At 46.5% G+C, this 15677-nt stretch overlaps 1 protein-coding gene across 8 annotated transcripts in view; it reads left to right on the top strand.

The window, feature by feature from the left end:
• The window catches only part of BCAS3 (BCAS3 microtubule associated cell migration factor), a 317385-nt gene that overhangs the window by 298117 nt on the left and 3591 nt on the right, over positions 1-15677 (top strand). For 4 of the 8 annotated variants that reach the window (XR_005563467.1, XM_039381059.1, XM_039381058.1 and 1 more), the window contains one exon: positions 3353-3418. The exons of the other annotated variants lie outside the window; for them this stretch is intronic. Coding sequence is in view for 3 of the 4 variants with exons in the window: in XM_039381059.1 (XP_039236993.1) it covers positions 3353-3418 (66 nt within the window). In the remaining variant the exon portion in view is untranslated. The remainder of the gene's footprint in view (positions 1-3352; positions 3419-15677) is intronic. 8 annotated transcript variants of the gene reach the window in all.

The raw sequence follows: 15677 nt of genomic DNA, 5'->3' as shown, positions 1-15677 counted from the left end.
ACCAGACAGACATAAAAAGTTCTCTCCTGCTCAGATGGTACCTGGACAGCTGCACTTGCCGAGGGAGTCGACTGGCACTGGCTGCCAGCACCATTCCTCAGGCTGGGAGCACAGGGAAGGGCTCATCTGTCTGCTGCTTAATAAATGGGGGAAGATAAGTGTGGAGCTACATTACCCTGGCTTCAAAGAAGAGGTGTCTTTGTTGCCTCGTAACAAGTAGGAGAGTTTTCACTTTCCCCAAAGCACTTACATTGTACCCAACCTCAGCTGAACTGGTTTAGCTTTGAAAACATGCAGTTTTCTTCCTTGGTTTCTCTGCTGCCCACTCACTGCAGCGAAAGGACAGCAAAGAGTTCAGCAGAAAAGGACACACAAGGTTTTGAATGTTTGCTTGTTGGTAGTTGATTTTTATGTTGGCGCTGCTTCCAAAACCAGTGGTTATATTTCTGCATTGGACTCAGAATTGTGGAAGTTATAATCTTCCTTCTAATAATCCTAAAATGGCTTATTTTAACTTGCTTTTATGTTGTGCATGCTGCAACCCCTGTTTGTGCTCCTTGGATTCGCTTCAGTCCTTAAATAGATTTTGCAGAGATTTAACGGAACTTGCAAAGTCTTACTCGAGCTGCAACACGAATTAATGAACATTTCTAACTCGGAATGTTGAGATATGGAGCACAGGCAGTGCACAGGTCCACTGTGTGGACAAAAAATGGGCAGTAGGGTGGACAGTGAGACTTTGTCAAGTGCTCAACTGGCCCTGACATGCACTTAATGGCAAGAGATAAATAGATTATTTTAATGCCTTAACTGTTAGGGCATAGCTGACACGTAGATTTATTTAGTAGTCAGGGCTGATGTGCTGCAGGAGTGAGGAGGAAGCATGTGCTTGTGGTGCACAGACCTAAGGGGGGGTAGATACTCACAGGGTCTTTGATACCTGCCCCCTTGCACTGCAGAGCAGGAATGGCAACACTAACCCTGGGTCCTGGCTACTGGCAGAGGCAGAAATGACCCAAAGATTGGTCATTCCAGAAACATCAAACTGGAGGATGCTAAAAACATGAGGGATAATCTGGCATTTGCAGGGAAGGGGAATTAGATGGGTCTTTCCCACCTCCAACTCCAGCTGGTTGCCAAGGGCTGTTGGACAGTGGATGGGAGAAGAACCAGGTCTGGAAAATGACCCCCCAAAAATCTCCTTTCCTCGTGACCTAAATGATAACTCCAGTCATCCAGCTAGTTGACTTGATTGGGAAACCAGCTTTTCTCCTTGTTATCCAATTATCCAGACGACCCATGTCTATCTTAAGTGGAGTCTGCTGTACATAAGCTGTCAGCCCAGATACACATTTAATTCCAAAGAGGGCGTAAATTGGCAAAGATGCAAAAAGATGTTTTTGCTGTTTCTGTCAAACTCTCACTGACAAAAAAAAAAAAATTAGGTCTACTCCCAAATGTTAGTGGTCAGTGCCCTCTTTTGCTTGCAAAGCTTTGTTTTCAAGCAGCTACAATATTTACATTTGCAGTGCAGTTTCTGAGTGTGTGCTGGAACTTCACAGTGCATTCCCAAAAAAAAAAAAAAAAAAAGATTTATGTGATTTATGAAACTGTGCTTTCAGGAGACAAATATCTCTGACAGCATTCCACTTCAGCTGGACATGCAGAAATTGCCAGCCCAGGCTAGAAATCTTTCCCTCCAAAAATACAATTTAGTAATCAGTAAATCCTCTGATTCACCTATTCCTTCAGCAAGTACGTTTTTCAAGCTTTCAAATGTATTTTGGTGATTTCTAGGCTTAGTATTTAAAATTAGTCTATCATAGGGGACCAAGCCATTTCAGTCTGAGCAACGGGATGGGTTTTTTTTTTTTAAATATATATTTCTTCCAAAACTCCTGCAAAACTCCAAGCCCCTGGGAAGCCCCGTGGCACAGTGGTGAGTTGCACCTCTGGCCCTCGGAGGAAACCATCTGGATTCCTTCCAAACGTCATGAACAAACTCATAATGCGATGAAGGAAGCTCATATGTTGAAGCAAACTCTTTAACCTGATTAATGGGATGTAAGTAAGTGGAGCTAATTAGACGTGCTGTTAGGGAATAGCCCGTAGGAAACCCGGGATCGGTGTTCCGGGCAGTTGGGATCCTGGTCCTCGGCCAAAGCCGTGTGGTTACACCAGCCTGAGCCTAACTCGGGTCTGGACACCTTTGAGATTTGCAGAGGGATGATTTTGAGATCTTACTGTGGAATCTGGGGCTTGGAGAGGTGAAGTCACACGTTTCCTGGCGTGCCTGGATGAGGTGGGAAGCGGAGGGAGGAGAGCGAGCCAGTGACTCCTGTGCAAGGAACATCCTTCCTGGGGATTTTTTCCAAAGATAACTGTGGTCACAAGCTCTGTTCAAAGATCAGCAGCCACCTGAGCATAGATGTATCTGTACATTTAATTTCAGGAATAGGATTAGCCCTTTAGAGAGTAAGAGCTTCCCCTCTCTCTGTCTCTCCCTCCTTTCATTCTTTCCTTCCTCTTCCTTTTAATTTACCCAAGACAGTTTTCCCCTTCTCTCTCCTCAGCTGGTCCTAATCCTAACTCAGACATGGGCTATAGGAACACAGAGCAGTGGATTTTCCCTCTGTGGAGCATTTCTGCCAAGAGATTTCTGCACAGGTTCAGTGCAAAACCAGCTCGGGCAGCAAACCCTCTGGTGGATCAAATAACATCCATGCTAAAAGCAGCCTTTGAGCTTTCAGAATATTCATCCCAGGGTCAGAGATTAAATTACCCCCTCAAATAAGTCGAAGAGCTCAGTGCAGTTCTTCCTGCAAAAGGTTTATTTGGATGGGCCTCGTTTGAAAGGAAGGAAAATTCCGGCTCTTTAGGAGCCACAACTTTTGAAGTGCTGGGCAAGAGGAGCATTGGCCTTGCACACATTTTGGGACATGGAGCACTTCAACCTGGGCCACTTGCTCTCTCCTGCCCAAGGGTGTCCCTGAGCAGTCCCATCCCACAGCCCTTCCAGGGCTAACAGGAGCATTTTTCATTTCCCTGCAAATTCCCAGGTCTCCAAATCCATCTTGCCACCGGCCCTGGGAGTTTTCAGTGGAAGTTCTTCCAGGTCATACATTATTTAAGGGGGAGGGGGATGTCAATGCTGATACCATGAATGTTTCTGGTGTGAATTTAAGTTCATTGCTGTTTGTAGAAAAATTCTAAAGGGAGCACTGAAGCCACAAGACAACTCTGACTTGATAACAAGTTGCTTATTATCAATTGTGGTGTGGGGAGATTCCTTTTCTTTTTCTTCTTATTAAATTAAGGCATTTTTTTAAGAAATATTTTATTTTTGATACAGACACAGCCGGTGAAGTAGCAGTAAAAAACATCACCACAAAGAGGCACATGGCTTTGAAATGTTTTGGTATGTAACACAACTGTATTGTTATCAGGTCTTAACTTTTGCACAAAGAATATTTTTTTTCCTTGTTCTGAAAAGCAAACCCTCTCTCAGCTTTCCAAGGGCTACACGTACCTAACGTGGCCGTAGGGGGACAAACCCAAAAAAAAAAAAAATCAAAGTGTCTCAAGTCATTTCACAAATAACATTGTTCTGTTTCTCTCCTTAAACGAACAAGAGTTTCTTTGATTTATTTTTTTTTTTTTTAAGTCAAATTTAGGATTCTGCTGTTCAGAGCAGAGAGGTCACAAGGCCCTAATGTATTTAGCATTGACTGCCCTCTCTTGTAGTGCGTCTATTAGTCAGTAATTTGATTTGTACCTATTCATTTGCAGTCCCTGCAGGAGCTCTGAGCTGGCCCCAAGTATAATTGGTGCTGTCTCTATTTTTACATCATTAGATTAGCCCCGACTCCTGGCCACTTGTTGTCTGCGCTTGTCTGTCCATTTATACAACCTAATGTAACACAAAATTCATTACTGATCACATTACTTTCAACTCTGAAGCCAGCTTTGTGATAAACATTTTGTTAACCCTTTCCTGCCAGCGCACAGACCTGGGGGATAAATGCACTTTTCCCTTTGCAGAAAAATCGATATCATAATAAAACAAAGTGCAGTCACATTTCTGGATTTGTCATTCCTCCCGGAGAGAGAAATGGGGAGGAACATATAGGAGATGACTAAATGGTGTCTGCATCCAGGCATCCACACTGCTCTGGATGCAATGAGCTCAGCAGTGTCCTTTCTACTGGAATATAAAGAAGTGACACGAGATAGGGCCAGCACTCAATTTAAAACTTAATTCCTTACTCATTGTTCTGCAAGTGTTTTAGCTCTTCTGGTCAGGCTGTAATCAGGTTATGACATTATTGGAACTGGACATTTTCCTTCCAGTGCTTTGTCTCAAAGTGGTGAGCAGAGACACAGTTCCCTTTCTCCTTAGAGATTTGTTATTGTTGTTGGGGTTTGTTTTGGTTTGCTTTGGGTTGTTGTTTTTCCTCCTAATGATGAAGCAAATTAACTGCAATACTCCAGAATTTCACAGGAAAATTTAAAGCTCTGTCCTGTCTCGCTTGGCTTTGCTCACATTTGACTGTCTGTTGAGTCCCTCCTAAAGCATTAAGCTGTTTGCATCCCTGAGCCTTCTGCTGTTAATTCCAGGGGGAACAAGAGGAGAGCCACGGTAGGTATTCCCACAGGGAATTCCCAGCTCCACATGCAGCATCCTGCCCATGAGGTGATGCCTGCTAATCCAAAGAAATATATTTGGGTGCACGCAGAAGCTGTTGATTTTTTAACAAGTTTTCTAAATTCATGTTCTGTTTGTACAGCTTGGCTTGGAAATCTGTTATTTTGAGTTTTCTAAATATTTAGAAATGTTTCTTAGTGTTTATTAAATCTTCCCTTTAAAAGTCTGAGGCCTGAAGTCTGCCCCACACCGAGTGGTCCCACACTGAGCAGGGGGCAGGAGACTACAGGGTTTTTCCATCTCTAATCTCTATAATTACCTTGTCATTCCTTTTAGGATTCTTTGCATGGTATTTTTATGTAGAATACAACTTATGGCAAGCATATCTCTCTTAGTAAGTACAAGAGCCCTCGTCTCCCAGCATTTGAACCAGAACTGGTATTTTTACAGCTGTTTTGTGAGCCAAAACTTGTTGCAGCTGCTGAGGTGGTGGCAGAATAAAGACAAGACAGTTCCTGTCCCTCCTCCCGAGCCCAGCAGCCCCAGAGAGCTGTTTGGTATTTGCTGATTTTTGGGGTGTGCAGCACAGGCCATCACAAAGCTCTCATAAACTGTGCATTGCCCTCTCCGGGGGAGATGGGAGAGGAGGCTGGGAATGGAAACCCATTTGTGCAATAAATTGTTAAGCAGTCAAACTGTTAAATGAACGCTTATTAGGGAGGTAGGACGAAGCATGAGTCACCAAACAGCAAAATACACATTAACACAGCAAAACCCCCGGCAGTAAATGGAAGGTCAAGAGCCAAAACAATGCAAATGTTCCAGTGTGAGCCAACCCTCTGACCCTGCAGCCTCCAGTGCTCTCAGCCCCTCTCCCACAGCAGGATCCAAACCTCCTGCTTTGGCAGCAGCAGGCACAGGTCCTTTGGTGAGCCCCCAAAGTGCCACCTCTGCCATCTCCAGGTCCTTCCCCCACCCCTCTGGATGCTGTGTCGTTTCCTGTTGTGCTGCAGTTTGCAGCCCTGCCCTCACCTCTCCTCACCCCTTTCTCTGGCAGAAGATCAGGCAAATAATAACCTGATTTTTGCCATAATCCTGCCTTGCTATCCATGGTGGAGTCTGAGAATATCAGGCCTTGGCTGATGGTGGTGTTGGCTGTCTGATGCTTGTAGGGTGTCTTAGGGGATGTGGTCAGGCAGAAGGAGAGAGCGATAGGGAAAAGGAGAAACAAACCCAAAGGGGATTTTGGCTGGGGGAGGATCTCACTGATCAGTGGGGAAGGAGACTCCCTGGAGCATCCCTGTGGGACCAGATCCAGTGGCTGCCCCCGGAGGAAGCAGGGTTGTGGCCAGGTCCCTGGCAATGCTGGGAATGCTTAGTTCTCCTTGAAGTATATATCCTAATTTGTGGTATGAAAAGATTAGCTTTCCTTCCATTCCTAGCCTGCTGTCTCCCCACCATGGATAATACATAAAACAGTAGACTTTTATTCATTAACATTTATGGGAAAATGTTAATATTAAACTGTAAGTGAAAAGCCCCATCTTATTGAATTCTTCTGCTGTGTTATTGGGAGCCTAATTTCATTTTGCATTTAAATAAAAACCAGATGACGTTCAGGACGGTCAGGGAAGCATTCTGTAAGTGAGAATTTATCTTACAATCTGGGTAAACAATGTCTCATCATTTAACAGTTATTATAAATAATGGCTTTTTAAGCACTTTGCTGGGAGTTCATATTGGCTCCACACGGGTTGCACTGAGGGAGAGAGAATTTCAGTGACATCTTCCAGGCATCCGGTGAGGAGGAATCATATCCTGAGCTCACTTCTCAAGCTGCAGCAGTTTTCATCCTCCTCTGGTTATTATTGCTCAATATTGTGTGACCAGAAATGCTAAGAGAAAGAAAAAAAAATGACAAATTGGTTGGAAGCATTTTGGAAATGAATAAACTATCTATGCTGCTACCCCCACAAAAGGGGAAGGTGTTTTGGGGCCCTGCAGAGGTTCATGCAGGTGGTTGAACCTCCAAAGGGACATTCTTCCTGTAAAAATGGGGCTGTGTAAAAGTTGTACCTTCACAGAGAACGAAAAGGATGTTGAGGCAAAACATAAAGACAAAAAGATCCTAAACCAGGTGCTTTTTTTCTTTGTGTTTCTGGTGATGCCCTGTGAAACGACATCAGTGGTGGCTTCATGCTTGAGAATGTGTGAGCTAAGTTAGAAAAAAGAGTAAAAACTCCTAAAAAAATGTAAATAGCTTTTCCCCCACTCCTGCTGCTTCTATTCTGCCTTTAATTCCTGTCTCTTCAGGTGAGGTGATGGTGCTTTGGTGCTCTCTGGCTTTGCTCCTTGTTCCTCAGACATCACAACCTTGGAGATTCCTCCAAGGCATTTCCCACCACAGGCAGGGAGCAGCTTCCCCACAGTCTGTCCTGCATCCTGGGGAGGAAGGAATTAGTTTTCCATGCAGACAGAAGCAGGTGGTGAGGGGATGAATTTTAGAAGCAACTGTCCACTGTTGTGAAAAGACACCAAATTTGAGAGGGCCTGATGTGGCTGGTGGTGTCACCTCTGGACACTCCACTGTAATATGGCTGTTCCAGGACATAAACTGTTTACTGCCCTTTTCCATGTGACTCATTTTATCCCATTTTCCAAAAAGACCCCCAGAGCTAAAATACCATCTTCTTTTATTTATTTATTTCTGGTATTTATTTGTTATTCCCTTGGTCAGTGACTTTCTCAGTAACTGCCCAACCCATGAACTCTGTGTTTACACCAAAAGCTGATGGTGTTGTGAAAGACAAAGGGTCAGTATCACTTCTCTGGCTGTTTCCAAAGATGTTTTTTCTGGGAAGGCTGCAGGCAGGAAGGTGCTGGCAGGGTCAGCAGCCAGGACCTGCCCTGTTGCCTCTGTTCCAGCTCCAACTTGGTGTCATGGCATGGGAGCGAGGAGCCAGGAGTGACTGGGAATGGAAAGCACAGGCAGAGCCCTGATGTCAGGTAGAAATGACATTTGGAGTCCTAATCAAGGGGCAAATTAACTTCACAGCCTTCCTCCCTCATCTGCAGCCATGGAGGCAGCAGTGGGAGGGGAGCTGTACAGGGACAGATCCCTAACCTGAGATTTGGGGGTGCTTTCTTGCTTCCACTCAGGGCTACTTTTATCCAAACCCTTAAAAAAATCTTTTTATTATATTATGCCAGGATTGTGTTGTCTCCTCCTTGGTTTATCTTTTGGAAACGTGGCTGGTCACCCATCAAAATGTGAGCGAAAAGTCTGCAGAGGAGCACAACGTGAGGAGCAGGTACTTATGTGAACTTCACTGCCAGATGCCCAAGTGCAAGGCAGGATCTGCCCAGCCTGAGATGACTTAAATGGCCTTTTCTGTGGGATGTGACCAGAGGAATGCCTTGGTTTGCCATCAGGTCTTTCAGGTTTCACACAGGGTTACCTTCCACCACGTGCTCCTCCAGCAGCTGCAGCTCATCCACACCTTTGTAGGAGTGTAACTACAAAGATGAGGCATAATAGAATCAATACTCAGAACAGTTTTTAAAATATGACTTTTAAAAAAGCAAAAACGTCCAGTTTACTACTTCCAGCTGCCTTCTGGCTTCAGGAGCACAAATGGGAGCTGCTGTGTTGAACAGCTCCATTAACAAAGGGCCGAATTAAGCTTCAGATGTCATTTTTGTCGAGGCCCTTTCCTATTTATGTCTAACATCAGAATTTGGAGCTGTATAAATAAGAGAGAGTGTATTAAGAGCCTCAAGCAATCCTTCAAGGGAGAGAGCCCACGAGGTTGGCCTGTTGTTTTTTCCAGGCTGGGTTAATACTCAGCCAAGGTAAAGCCATGATTTTAAGGGGGTGAGCTGTGAGTGCTTCTTAAAATTAGGGCTGTGCATAAAAAACTGGTCTGTTTGAAGCAACCATATCCACGTAATCTTTAAAAGAATTGACTAGATAGACTAAATAAGTTGCATTAGGATTACTTGGATGGGTTTGGAGTTTCTCAGTGACACTAAACTAGCTCTGGGGAAATGAGAGGAGGAGGGCTCTGCTCCTCAGATCTCCACCTGAGCTCTCCCCACTTGAGAGCCTTGAACTGTTTAGATGAGCAGGCAAGGCTGAGGCTGTGGTGACATCATTTCGTGAGCTTCAACAAAATTCTTCTGATTTGGACCAGCTGAGCATCTGCTTCCCCCAGACTTTTAACTTTTCCTTTGAATCAAACCCAAATTCCAGTCTGGTCTAGCTTCCTCCTCAGCATCACTCTGCACCAGGGGAACAGCCCAGAGCTTCTCACTGGCCCAAAAGGCCACTTTGTGTCAGAAATACTAGAAGTTGTGCCAGAATTACTTTGCTTTGTAATATTATACTTTTAAAATGAGCTTGGCAATGTGTTTGTGTCAGGAGCACAGAGTGCACGCACGCAAGATGCACTGAGCACGGGAGTTGTGCTCCTCTGGCTTGCCTTGCCTTCCCACCTGAGGATTTTTAAGGAGGCCCCCTGACTGAGGTAGTCACAGAGAGGAAAGAATTGGGTCTTTGCTGTGAAAGAAACTGCAATTTGGAGGGTCAGGTCTGAAATCCCCCATGCAGCGTGTTGGCGAGCACCACCCAGACCCTGAGCTGACCACCAGGTTTGTGGGTTTGACCTTCAGGCAGCTTTTCCTTACCCAGCCTTTTTGCTGGGACTGCTTGGCCAAGCCCAAGGAGGAGAAGGAGCCCCCCAGCACTCCCCAAGTGCTCCTGGCCATCACACTTCTGGCTGCAGCCTCCTCTGGGACAGGACCCCTCCCATCCCGAGACCTTGAGTGGCTCCATCTCTGGTGGGATGCTCAGATCCACACGTGGGGTCTACACCTGCTCTGGATAGAAGCCTGGTGTTTCAGGAATAGGAGCATTGCCTCCAGAACTCCTGAGTAAGATCCCAGGAGTCCAGCGGGTGCAGGACACGGAGCTGGTAGGTGTCATAAACACACATTTTACTTTGAATTTGTAATTTCCTTTGTGGAGTCGAGGCTGACAGAGGGGTCAGTGTTGAGCAATCCGAGGCACTCCCATAACCCTGGGAATGAGAGACCAAACCCAGGAATTTTAATGCAGTGTTTTCTCTGCAAATGCTTTTGGTCTGATATACACAGATGTGCTGCTTGCGTAACTGAAGATGCAAGAGAGTTCTGCCTAAATACATTAAAAAACTTGCCTACACAGTGGCTCACACAGGAAAGCATGTATCGCATACAGAATATCTTACAGGATTTTATAGTAGCAACATAGTGAAACTTTCAGGATGGGGCAGGAGAGAAGTCCTTTAAACCCAAACCACCACAGTTGCGTATTCGTTTAAAAACCTCCTCTGGAAATGTTGTACAAGGCTTGCAGGATGTGATGGGCTACAGAAATTGTTTTCTACAAGCATTTGACTGTGGTAGCTTTTGAAATTTCACATGCTGACTAAAATCAGCAGCTCATCCTTCTGAAGTGCCATTTATGTAGGAAAACATCCTAAACCTTTTTACAAAAACATACAGCTCTAGGAAACTCGAGATTATTTTTTAAAAGCACTGGAGTCATTGTGAAAGTGCCTATCGTGAAGAATATTCTCCCTCTAAATGCCAGTCCTTTATCTGGTGCACTTTTGACCTTCCATAAAATGCTCAGAGTCAAGTCTGGTGAGATGCCAAAGTCTTGGGTCTCTTCTACTCCATGGGCTTGAGTCATATGGAGCTTCTTGGATTCTCTTTTTAAAGGGGTAAACAAGCTGCTTGCCTTTTTTTTTTTTTCTCAGTAGACAAAATTCTTCAGAAGTTCATGCATGAAAATGTTCTGTCCTTATCTCCCCAATCTCTTTGTGCCTGAAGTAGACCCAGACGTTCCTGTAAGTTCAGGTGTCCTCCCCGTTTTGTAAGTGTTAAGTTGTTTGGCATCTCCACAGCGAAATCAGGCACTAGAAGTTAGATTTGGAGTCTCAGAGGGGCTCAGATGTTCAGAAGGCTCAGTCTTCATTTCCCTGGTTCTCTCCTGCCTCCTGTACATCCTCATCTCCTTGCTGGATCCTGCCACTTTTGTTCCAAGATGCCAAGTTTCATCTCCAAGTGCACGGCATGAGCCAACTCTGTGTGGATTCAGCATTGGAGTTATTGTAAGGTAGTTTGACAGTAACTAATATTTTACATAGGCCACTGAATCCTGATTTCACAGAAGTTGTTCAGGCAGTGTTTTCCAGTCTTCTTTATTTGAAAATTTAATGGAGGTGCTTTTGTGGCACCTCGACATCTTTCAGGTTGTGGGAATCAATTTTCAATGTTCGAATGCCATAGTTTTAATTTTTTTTTTAATTTTCTCTTTTGAATAGAGTTTAAAATCTCTTTTTCTCAAACTGCTGGTTTAAAAAGAAGGAAAATGAAACATTTCTTAGGAGAAGGTCATCACAGCCACCCAAAGCATCACAGGAAATCTGTTCCCACAGCTGCCTGTGCTGGGTGCCGGAGTGCAGGCAAACAGGCACAAGGCTTGGGGCAGGGAGCAGCTTTGATTGACTTTTAAACATTATCATAATGTATAAAACTGGGAACTGACTTTCTCCCTGTGCTCCCTTTGGAAAGGGAGCAATACAAAAATACGTTTGCCCAGAAATTTCAGCCACCTCAAATTAAAAGGAAATTAAGAGCCTTAATGAGAACTCGGTGCTTTCGTTTCACTGTGATTTAATATTAACGATTTTTGTTTATCCCAATACCCAAAAGTGCAGGTTCCCCCGGGGGTGTGGTGCCCTCCTCTGCCCTCCCCAGGGCCGGAGCCGCCGGCAGGGCTGGAGCCAGTTCCGCAGGTCCTCGCTCGGAGCAGCCGCCAAGGGTGGTGGAGATGGATTATAATTAGAGCTCCCTCGTTAGCATAATTGCATTTCATTAAAAAAAATGGGAATACTCAAGAAAAACCTCCAACAGCAGCAGCAATAATGCAGTTTCCAAGCATCCCAGTATTTCTGCATCCCGGTTCGGTTTCTGACCTCACGTCAGCTTTGGAGCTCTTCTCCACCTTGGACGGCACCGTGCCCGTCCCAGGCAGCAGCACTGGTTCCCCTGGGCACCACTTATGATGCTCTTAGTGAATTTGCATGCAGAAATAGAGCCAAAAGCATCCAGCAGAGTTTGGGATGTTGTCTAAATACTGAAAGATGGAGATTTTCCGTGTACAAGCACCGTGTCTGTGTCCAGGGCCGGTGTGAGCTCCTCCAGGGGAGCACATCCCGCTCCCTTCGGCAGCAATCAGGAAAATTAAAATGTTTAACTAAGCCATTCACTGGGGAGCGTTGTGTAAATTACAGTTTAAGAGATCCTCAAGACTTCCATTGTGTTGATACAAATTGCCTTTTAGCGTTCCCTTTATATAGGACCCTTTTGAGTGAGAATCCAGATGGCAGAAGCTACATAATTATTATTCATTACAGTTAATAAGTAACACTCAGAAGCCCCAGTCGGTTCTGCAAGTCCCCCGTGATGGGCACTGTGTAAATGTAAGGGTGAAAAAATAGTCCTTGTTGCAGAATATGTCAGGATTTCAGTTAAAGACGAGGAGGGGTGAAGGGCCCTTATGTGTACCTGCCCCAGAGCACCGACCAGGCTGTCATTCCCAGAGCTCTGCCTGCAGGGAATCTCCTCACTTCTCCTCCAGAGGAAGGGAATTGTCTTTGGTTTTAAAATGAGGCTCGAATTTTGGCCTTTTAGCCGTTTGTTCAAAACTGCTTGTGTGGCTGGGGAGAGGTGGGTTTAGTGAGCAGCACCTTGTTTCTGTCCCCCACCGCTGGAAAATGCCTGTCTTGCATCCTGATTTCAGGAAGGGGCCGAGTCCATTCCCGCGTTTGCGGCCCCTCAGCGCACGGCAGAGCCCGGGAAGTTCCCCAAAACAATTGCTGTGAATGACAGAAATGAAATCGAGGAGATTCGAGCTCTGCTGGCCATTACCCCGCTTCCTGCATTCCTACTTGTTAATTGTCTAATTCCTAACGAGTCTTCGGGCGTCTGATGGACTTTCTGATGCGTGCTCACTCCGGCGCTTCCTTCCCTCCCCTCCCTGGCCTCATCCCTCGCCAGAGACCTTGTTCCTTTAAAAATGCCATCCTTAAAAATCAGAAATACTCAGCCCAGCAAAAGGAAAAGGGAACTTGACATTAGTTGAGCTTGAAAGGCTTGGTGCTGTGAAAAGTGACTGACGTGTGAAAAGAGGCTACAATTAGTTCTTTCCCCGAGCACTCTCCCATTCAGTCCAGGGTCACTCCTTCAGCGAGCTGCGGCTTTGAGGGTAATGTGTTGTGACAGTTTGAGATGATGAAGAATAATTCTTGTATTCAGAGTTGCTGCCGCTTCCCCGCTGCCCTGACACATCAGGCTGCTGTCATTGTATCAGTTATCCCGGCCGGGCTCTGCCGGAGCCTGGGCAGCCCCTCCGTAGGTAAGGAGGAAAGGGTCAGCTCTTCCAGCAAATGATTTGGGAGGATATTTTGAAACTGTGCTTAACAGGGGAAAGCAAACAGAGAGAGAAAGGAAAAACCATTAGGAGAAATAATGCACCGGAGAGGAGATTTTTGAGTAGACATAAAGGAGATACCAGGGCTTTGAGAGGGCCACTGCAGGAGAGCACGGATAAGGAAGGCAGCATAATTTATGAGTGTTCCGGGCAAAAGAGGGCTTATATAGATTTTCTACAGGCATCAAATTAATGCACCCCAGAAAATTATTTCACATTTAAGCTTGGCAGGGCTTTGTACCTTTCTGGATTTGTTCAGAGTCCTTTGACAGTCCCTGGAGCTTTCTGGAATTGAGGGTGCAACCGCCTGGCTGGACAGGGAATGGCACTGCTGCCCCAGGCCTGCAGACCCCGGGCTGTCCCCTGAGCAGCTCCTCCTGCTCTTCCTCCTCCCCTCCACCTTGGCAGCCAGCTCAGGCAGCAGAACAAGGGACAGGACAGTCTGGCCACAGCGTGGCTGTCGGGAATATCAGCAGCAAGCAATGTTTCCTGGGAGGTTTCATTTTCAGTCTCTCCTGGAACACCATCCACCCCGCGGGAGGGCCGTGCCGGTGCCGGGCTGCGGGCAGGCCTGCAGGCAGCGCTGCCAGGCAGGGAGCACCAGCATCTGCTTGCAGCTCCTTCCATGCCCCATTGCTCTCCAAATGTTCCCACAGCCCTGGAGCGTGGTGTGGGGCCGTGGGATGGGGTGGCTCCCCTGGGGTGGGGTGGGCACCCCTGCTGGCCACTGGCTGTGCCACCTTCCCTCCCCACACCGGCAGCCACGAGGAGTTTTGCTGCTGCCGCCTCCACCACGGCAGAGAGCGCGTGTGCCCTGAAAATCCCCGTTACCCTGGGACCCTGGGTGATGCCAGCGGTGCCCATTACTGTTACTGTCAAAAGCGCAGGCAGGGCTGTTCCCAGCTCCCCTGAAGTGACTTTCTCCTCATGGCTTCAGCAGATGTTCCAGCTCCTTCGTCTCTTTTCCCTTTTTTTTAATTTTTTTTTTTAGGGCAGTCAGGACTTTGTGAGTCGTTTCCTCCGGGGACATGGGCAGGTTTTAGTATTTACGTTTCCAGTATTAGCATTTATTTGTATTTGTGTTTGTTTTTCACGGGCTTCTGAAAGCCTCAGGGAGCCATTTATGGGGCCAAAATAATGCAAGTGCTGGTCTTCTCACAGTATTTCATTTCCTTGATGGTGGAAATGCTACGAGAAGAGCAGGTCTCATGTTATTTTGACCCCATAAATAGCTCCCAGAGGCCCCTTTCTTCCTTCTCCCACCCACTCCCCCCCAAATCAAATATTTAGGTTTCTGCAAAGCCTGACTTCTCAACCTTGGTTATCTTGCTTCAGCAGAAGCAAATTGCAGTTATTACAAAATAGCCAGAGAGTCTATAAGGCCGAATGGGTTTTATATGATGCACAATTTGTTGGCTACTGTACAAGTTCATTAAAGTGTATCATAAGAGGTTGTTTTACTGGTACATTTAAGGAAGTTAATACATCTCGACAGTATATGCATGGGGGAATGCAGATACAATAACCCTCAGACATGCTGGGGCCAAGTCCATTCCTGGCGTAACTCCACCGGAGTAAACGAAATCACTTGCTGGGCAGCCATGTCCTGCTCTACTGGCACGGTGCTGAGCCCTGATCCTGCTGCTCTGGGCTCTGCTGCCCCTCAGCCCCATCTTTCCATGAGGGGATCCTTGGGTTTGCTTCTGTTTTGTGTTTTCCAGCAGCGTGTTCCCAGCACAGAGGGCATCAGTGGTCTGACTGGTTGTGTGATGGGTCTTCTTGAAGTCTGGGAGGTATTTCAGTCCCTTTCAGCTGTGCCACGAGGCTTGGCTGTTCCATCCCAGGGTGCTGCTTTTTGTTTTAGGGACTGGCTTCTCCTGGTACTCACAGCCCCACTACACCGTGGTGGCTCTTCTGCACTTGTTGGGTCTCTCCGGGCATCGGGTCTATCAGAAATCGTCCTCCAGTTTGTAGTCCGTAATAGGAGGGTTGTCCCCATGTCATGGAGCCATTCCCAGCCTTGTCTGAGCTTTCCATGGGAATGGCATAGATGTCCCTCTGCCATGCCCTGGTCTGCTGGAAGGGCTGGGGGAAAGAATAATATTAAGTATTGGGATTTTTTAAATTTTCTTTTTTATTAATGAAGCAGGCCGATTTAGGGGCATGCAGGCAAACGTGCTGACGGGGATGCAGGGGGTCAGACGTGCGGGCAGGTAGTCCCTGGTGACCATGTAAAGGCTAATTGCCCCCCTGGCGTGACCCCGCCGTGCTCGAGCGCCGGGCGAGGGTGAGGGCAAGAGCCCAATTTCCTGAGCACGGCGGTGTCTCTGCGGCAGCGCTCGGCACTTTTACAGGGCTTCCTTGGGTATCAAAATACACTGCTCGTCTGCCTCGCTGGCTAATGAGTTCCAGAGTTTGCAGTGCCGGGCTGTTTGAGAGCGCCCGGACTCGTATTCCATGGGGAATGCGAGGATGTCCCATCCGCAGCGCTTG

This window comes from Pipra filicauda, unplaced genomic scaffold, assembly GCF_003945595.2.
Source record: "Pipra filicauda isolate LSUMZ 115617 unplaced genomic scaffold, ASM394559v2 scaffold211_size2331000_pilon, whole genome shotgun sequence".
Taxonomy (NCBI): Eukaryota; Metazoa; Chordata; class Aves; order Passeriformes; family Pipridae; genus Pipra; species Pipra filicauda.
This window is presented reverse-complemented; position numbering and strand designations above follow the sequence as displayed.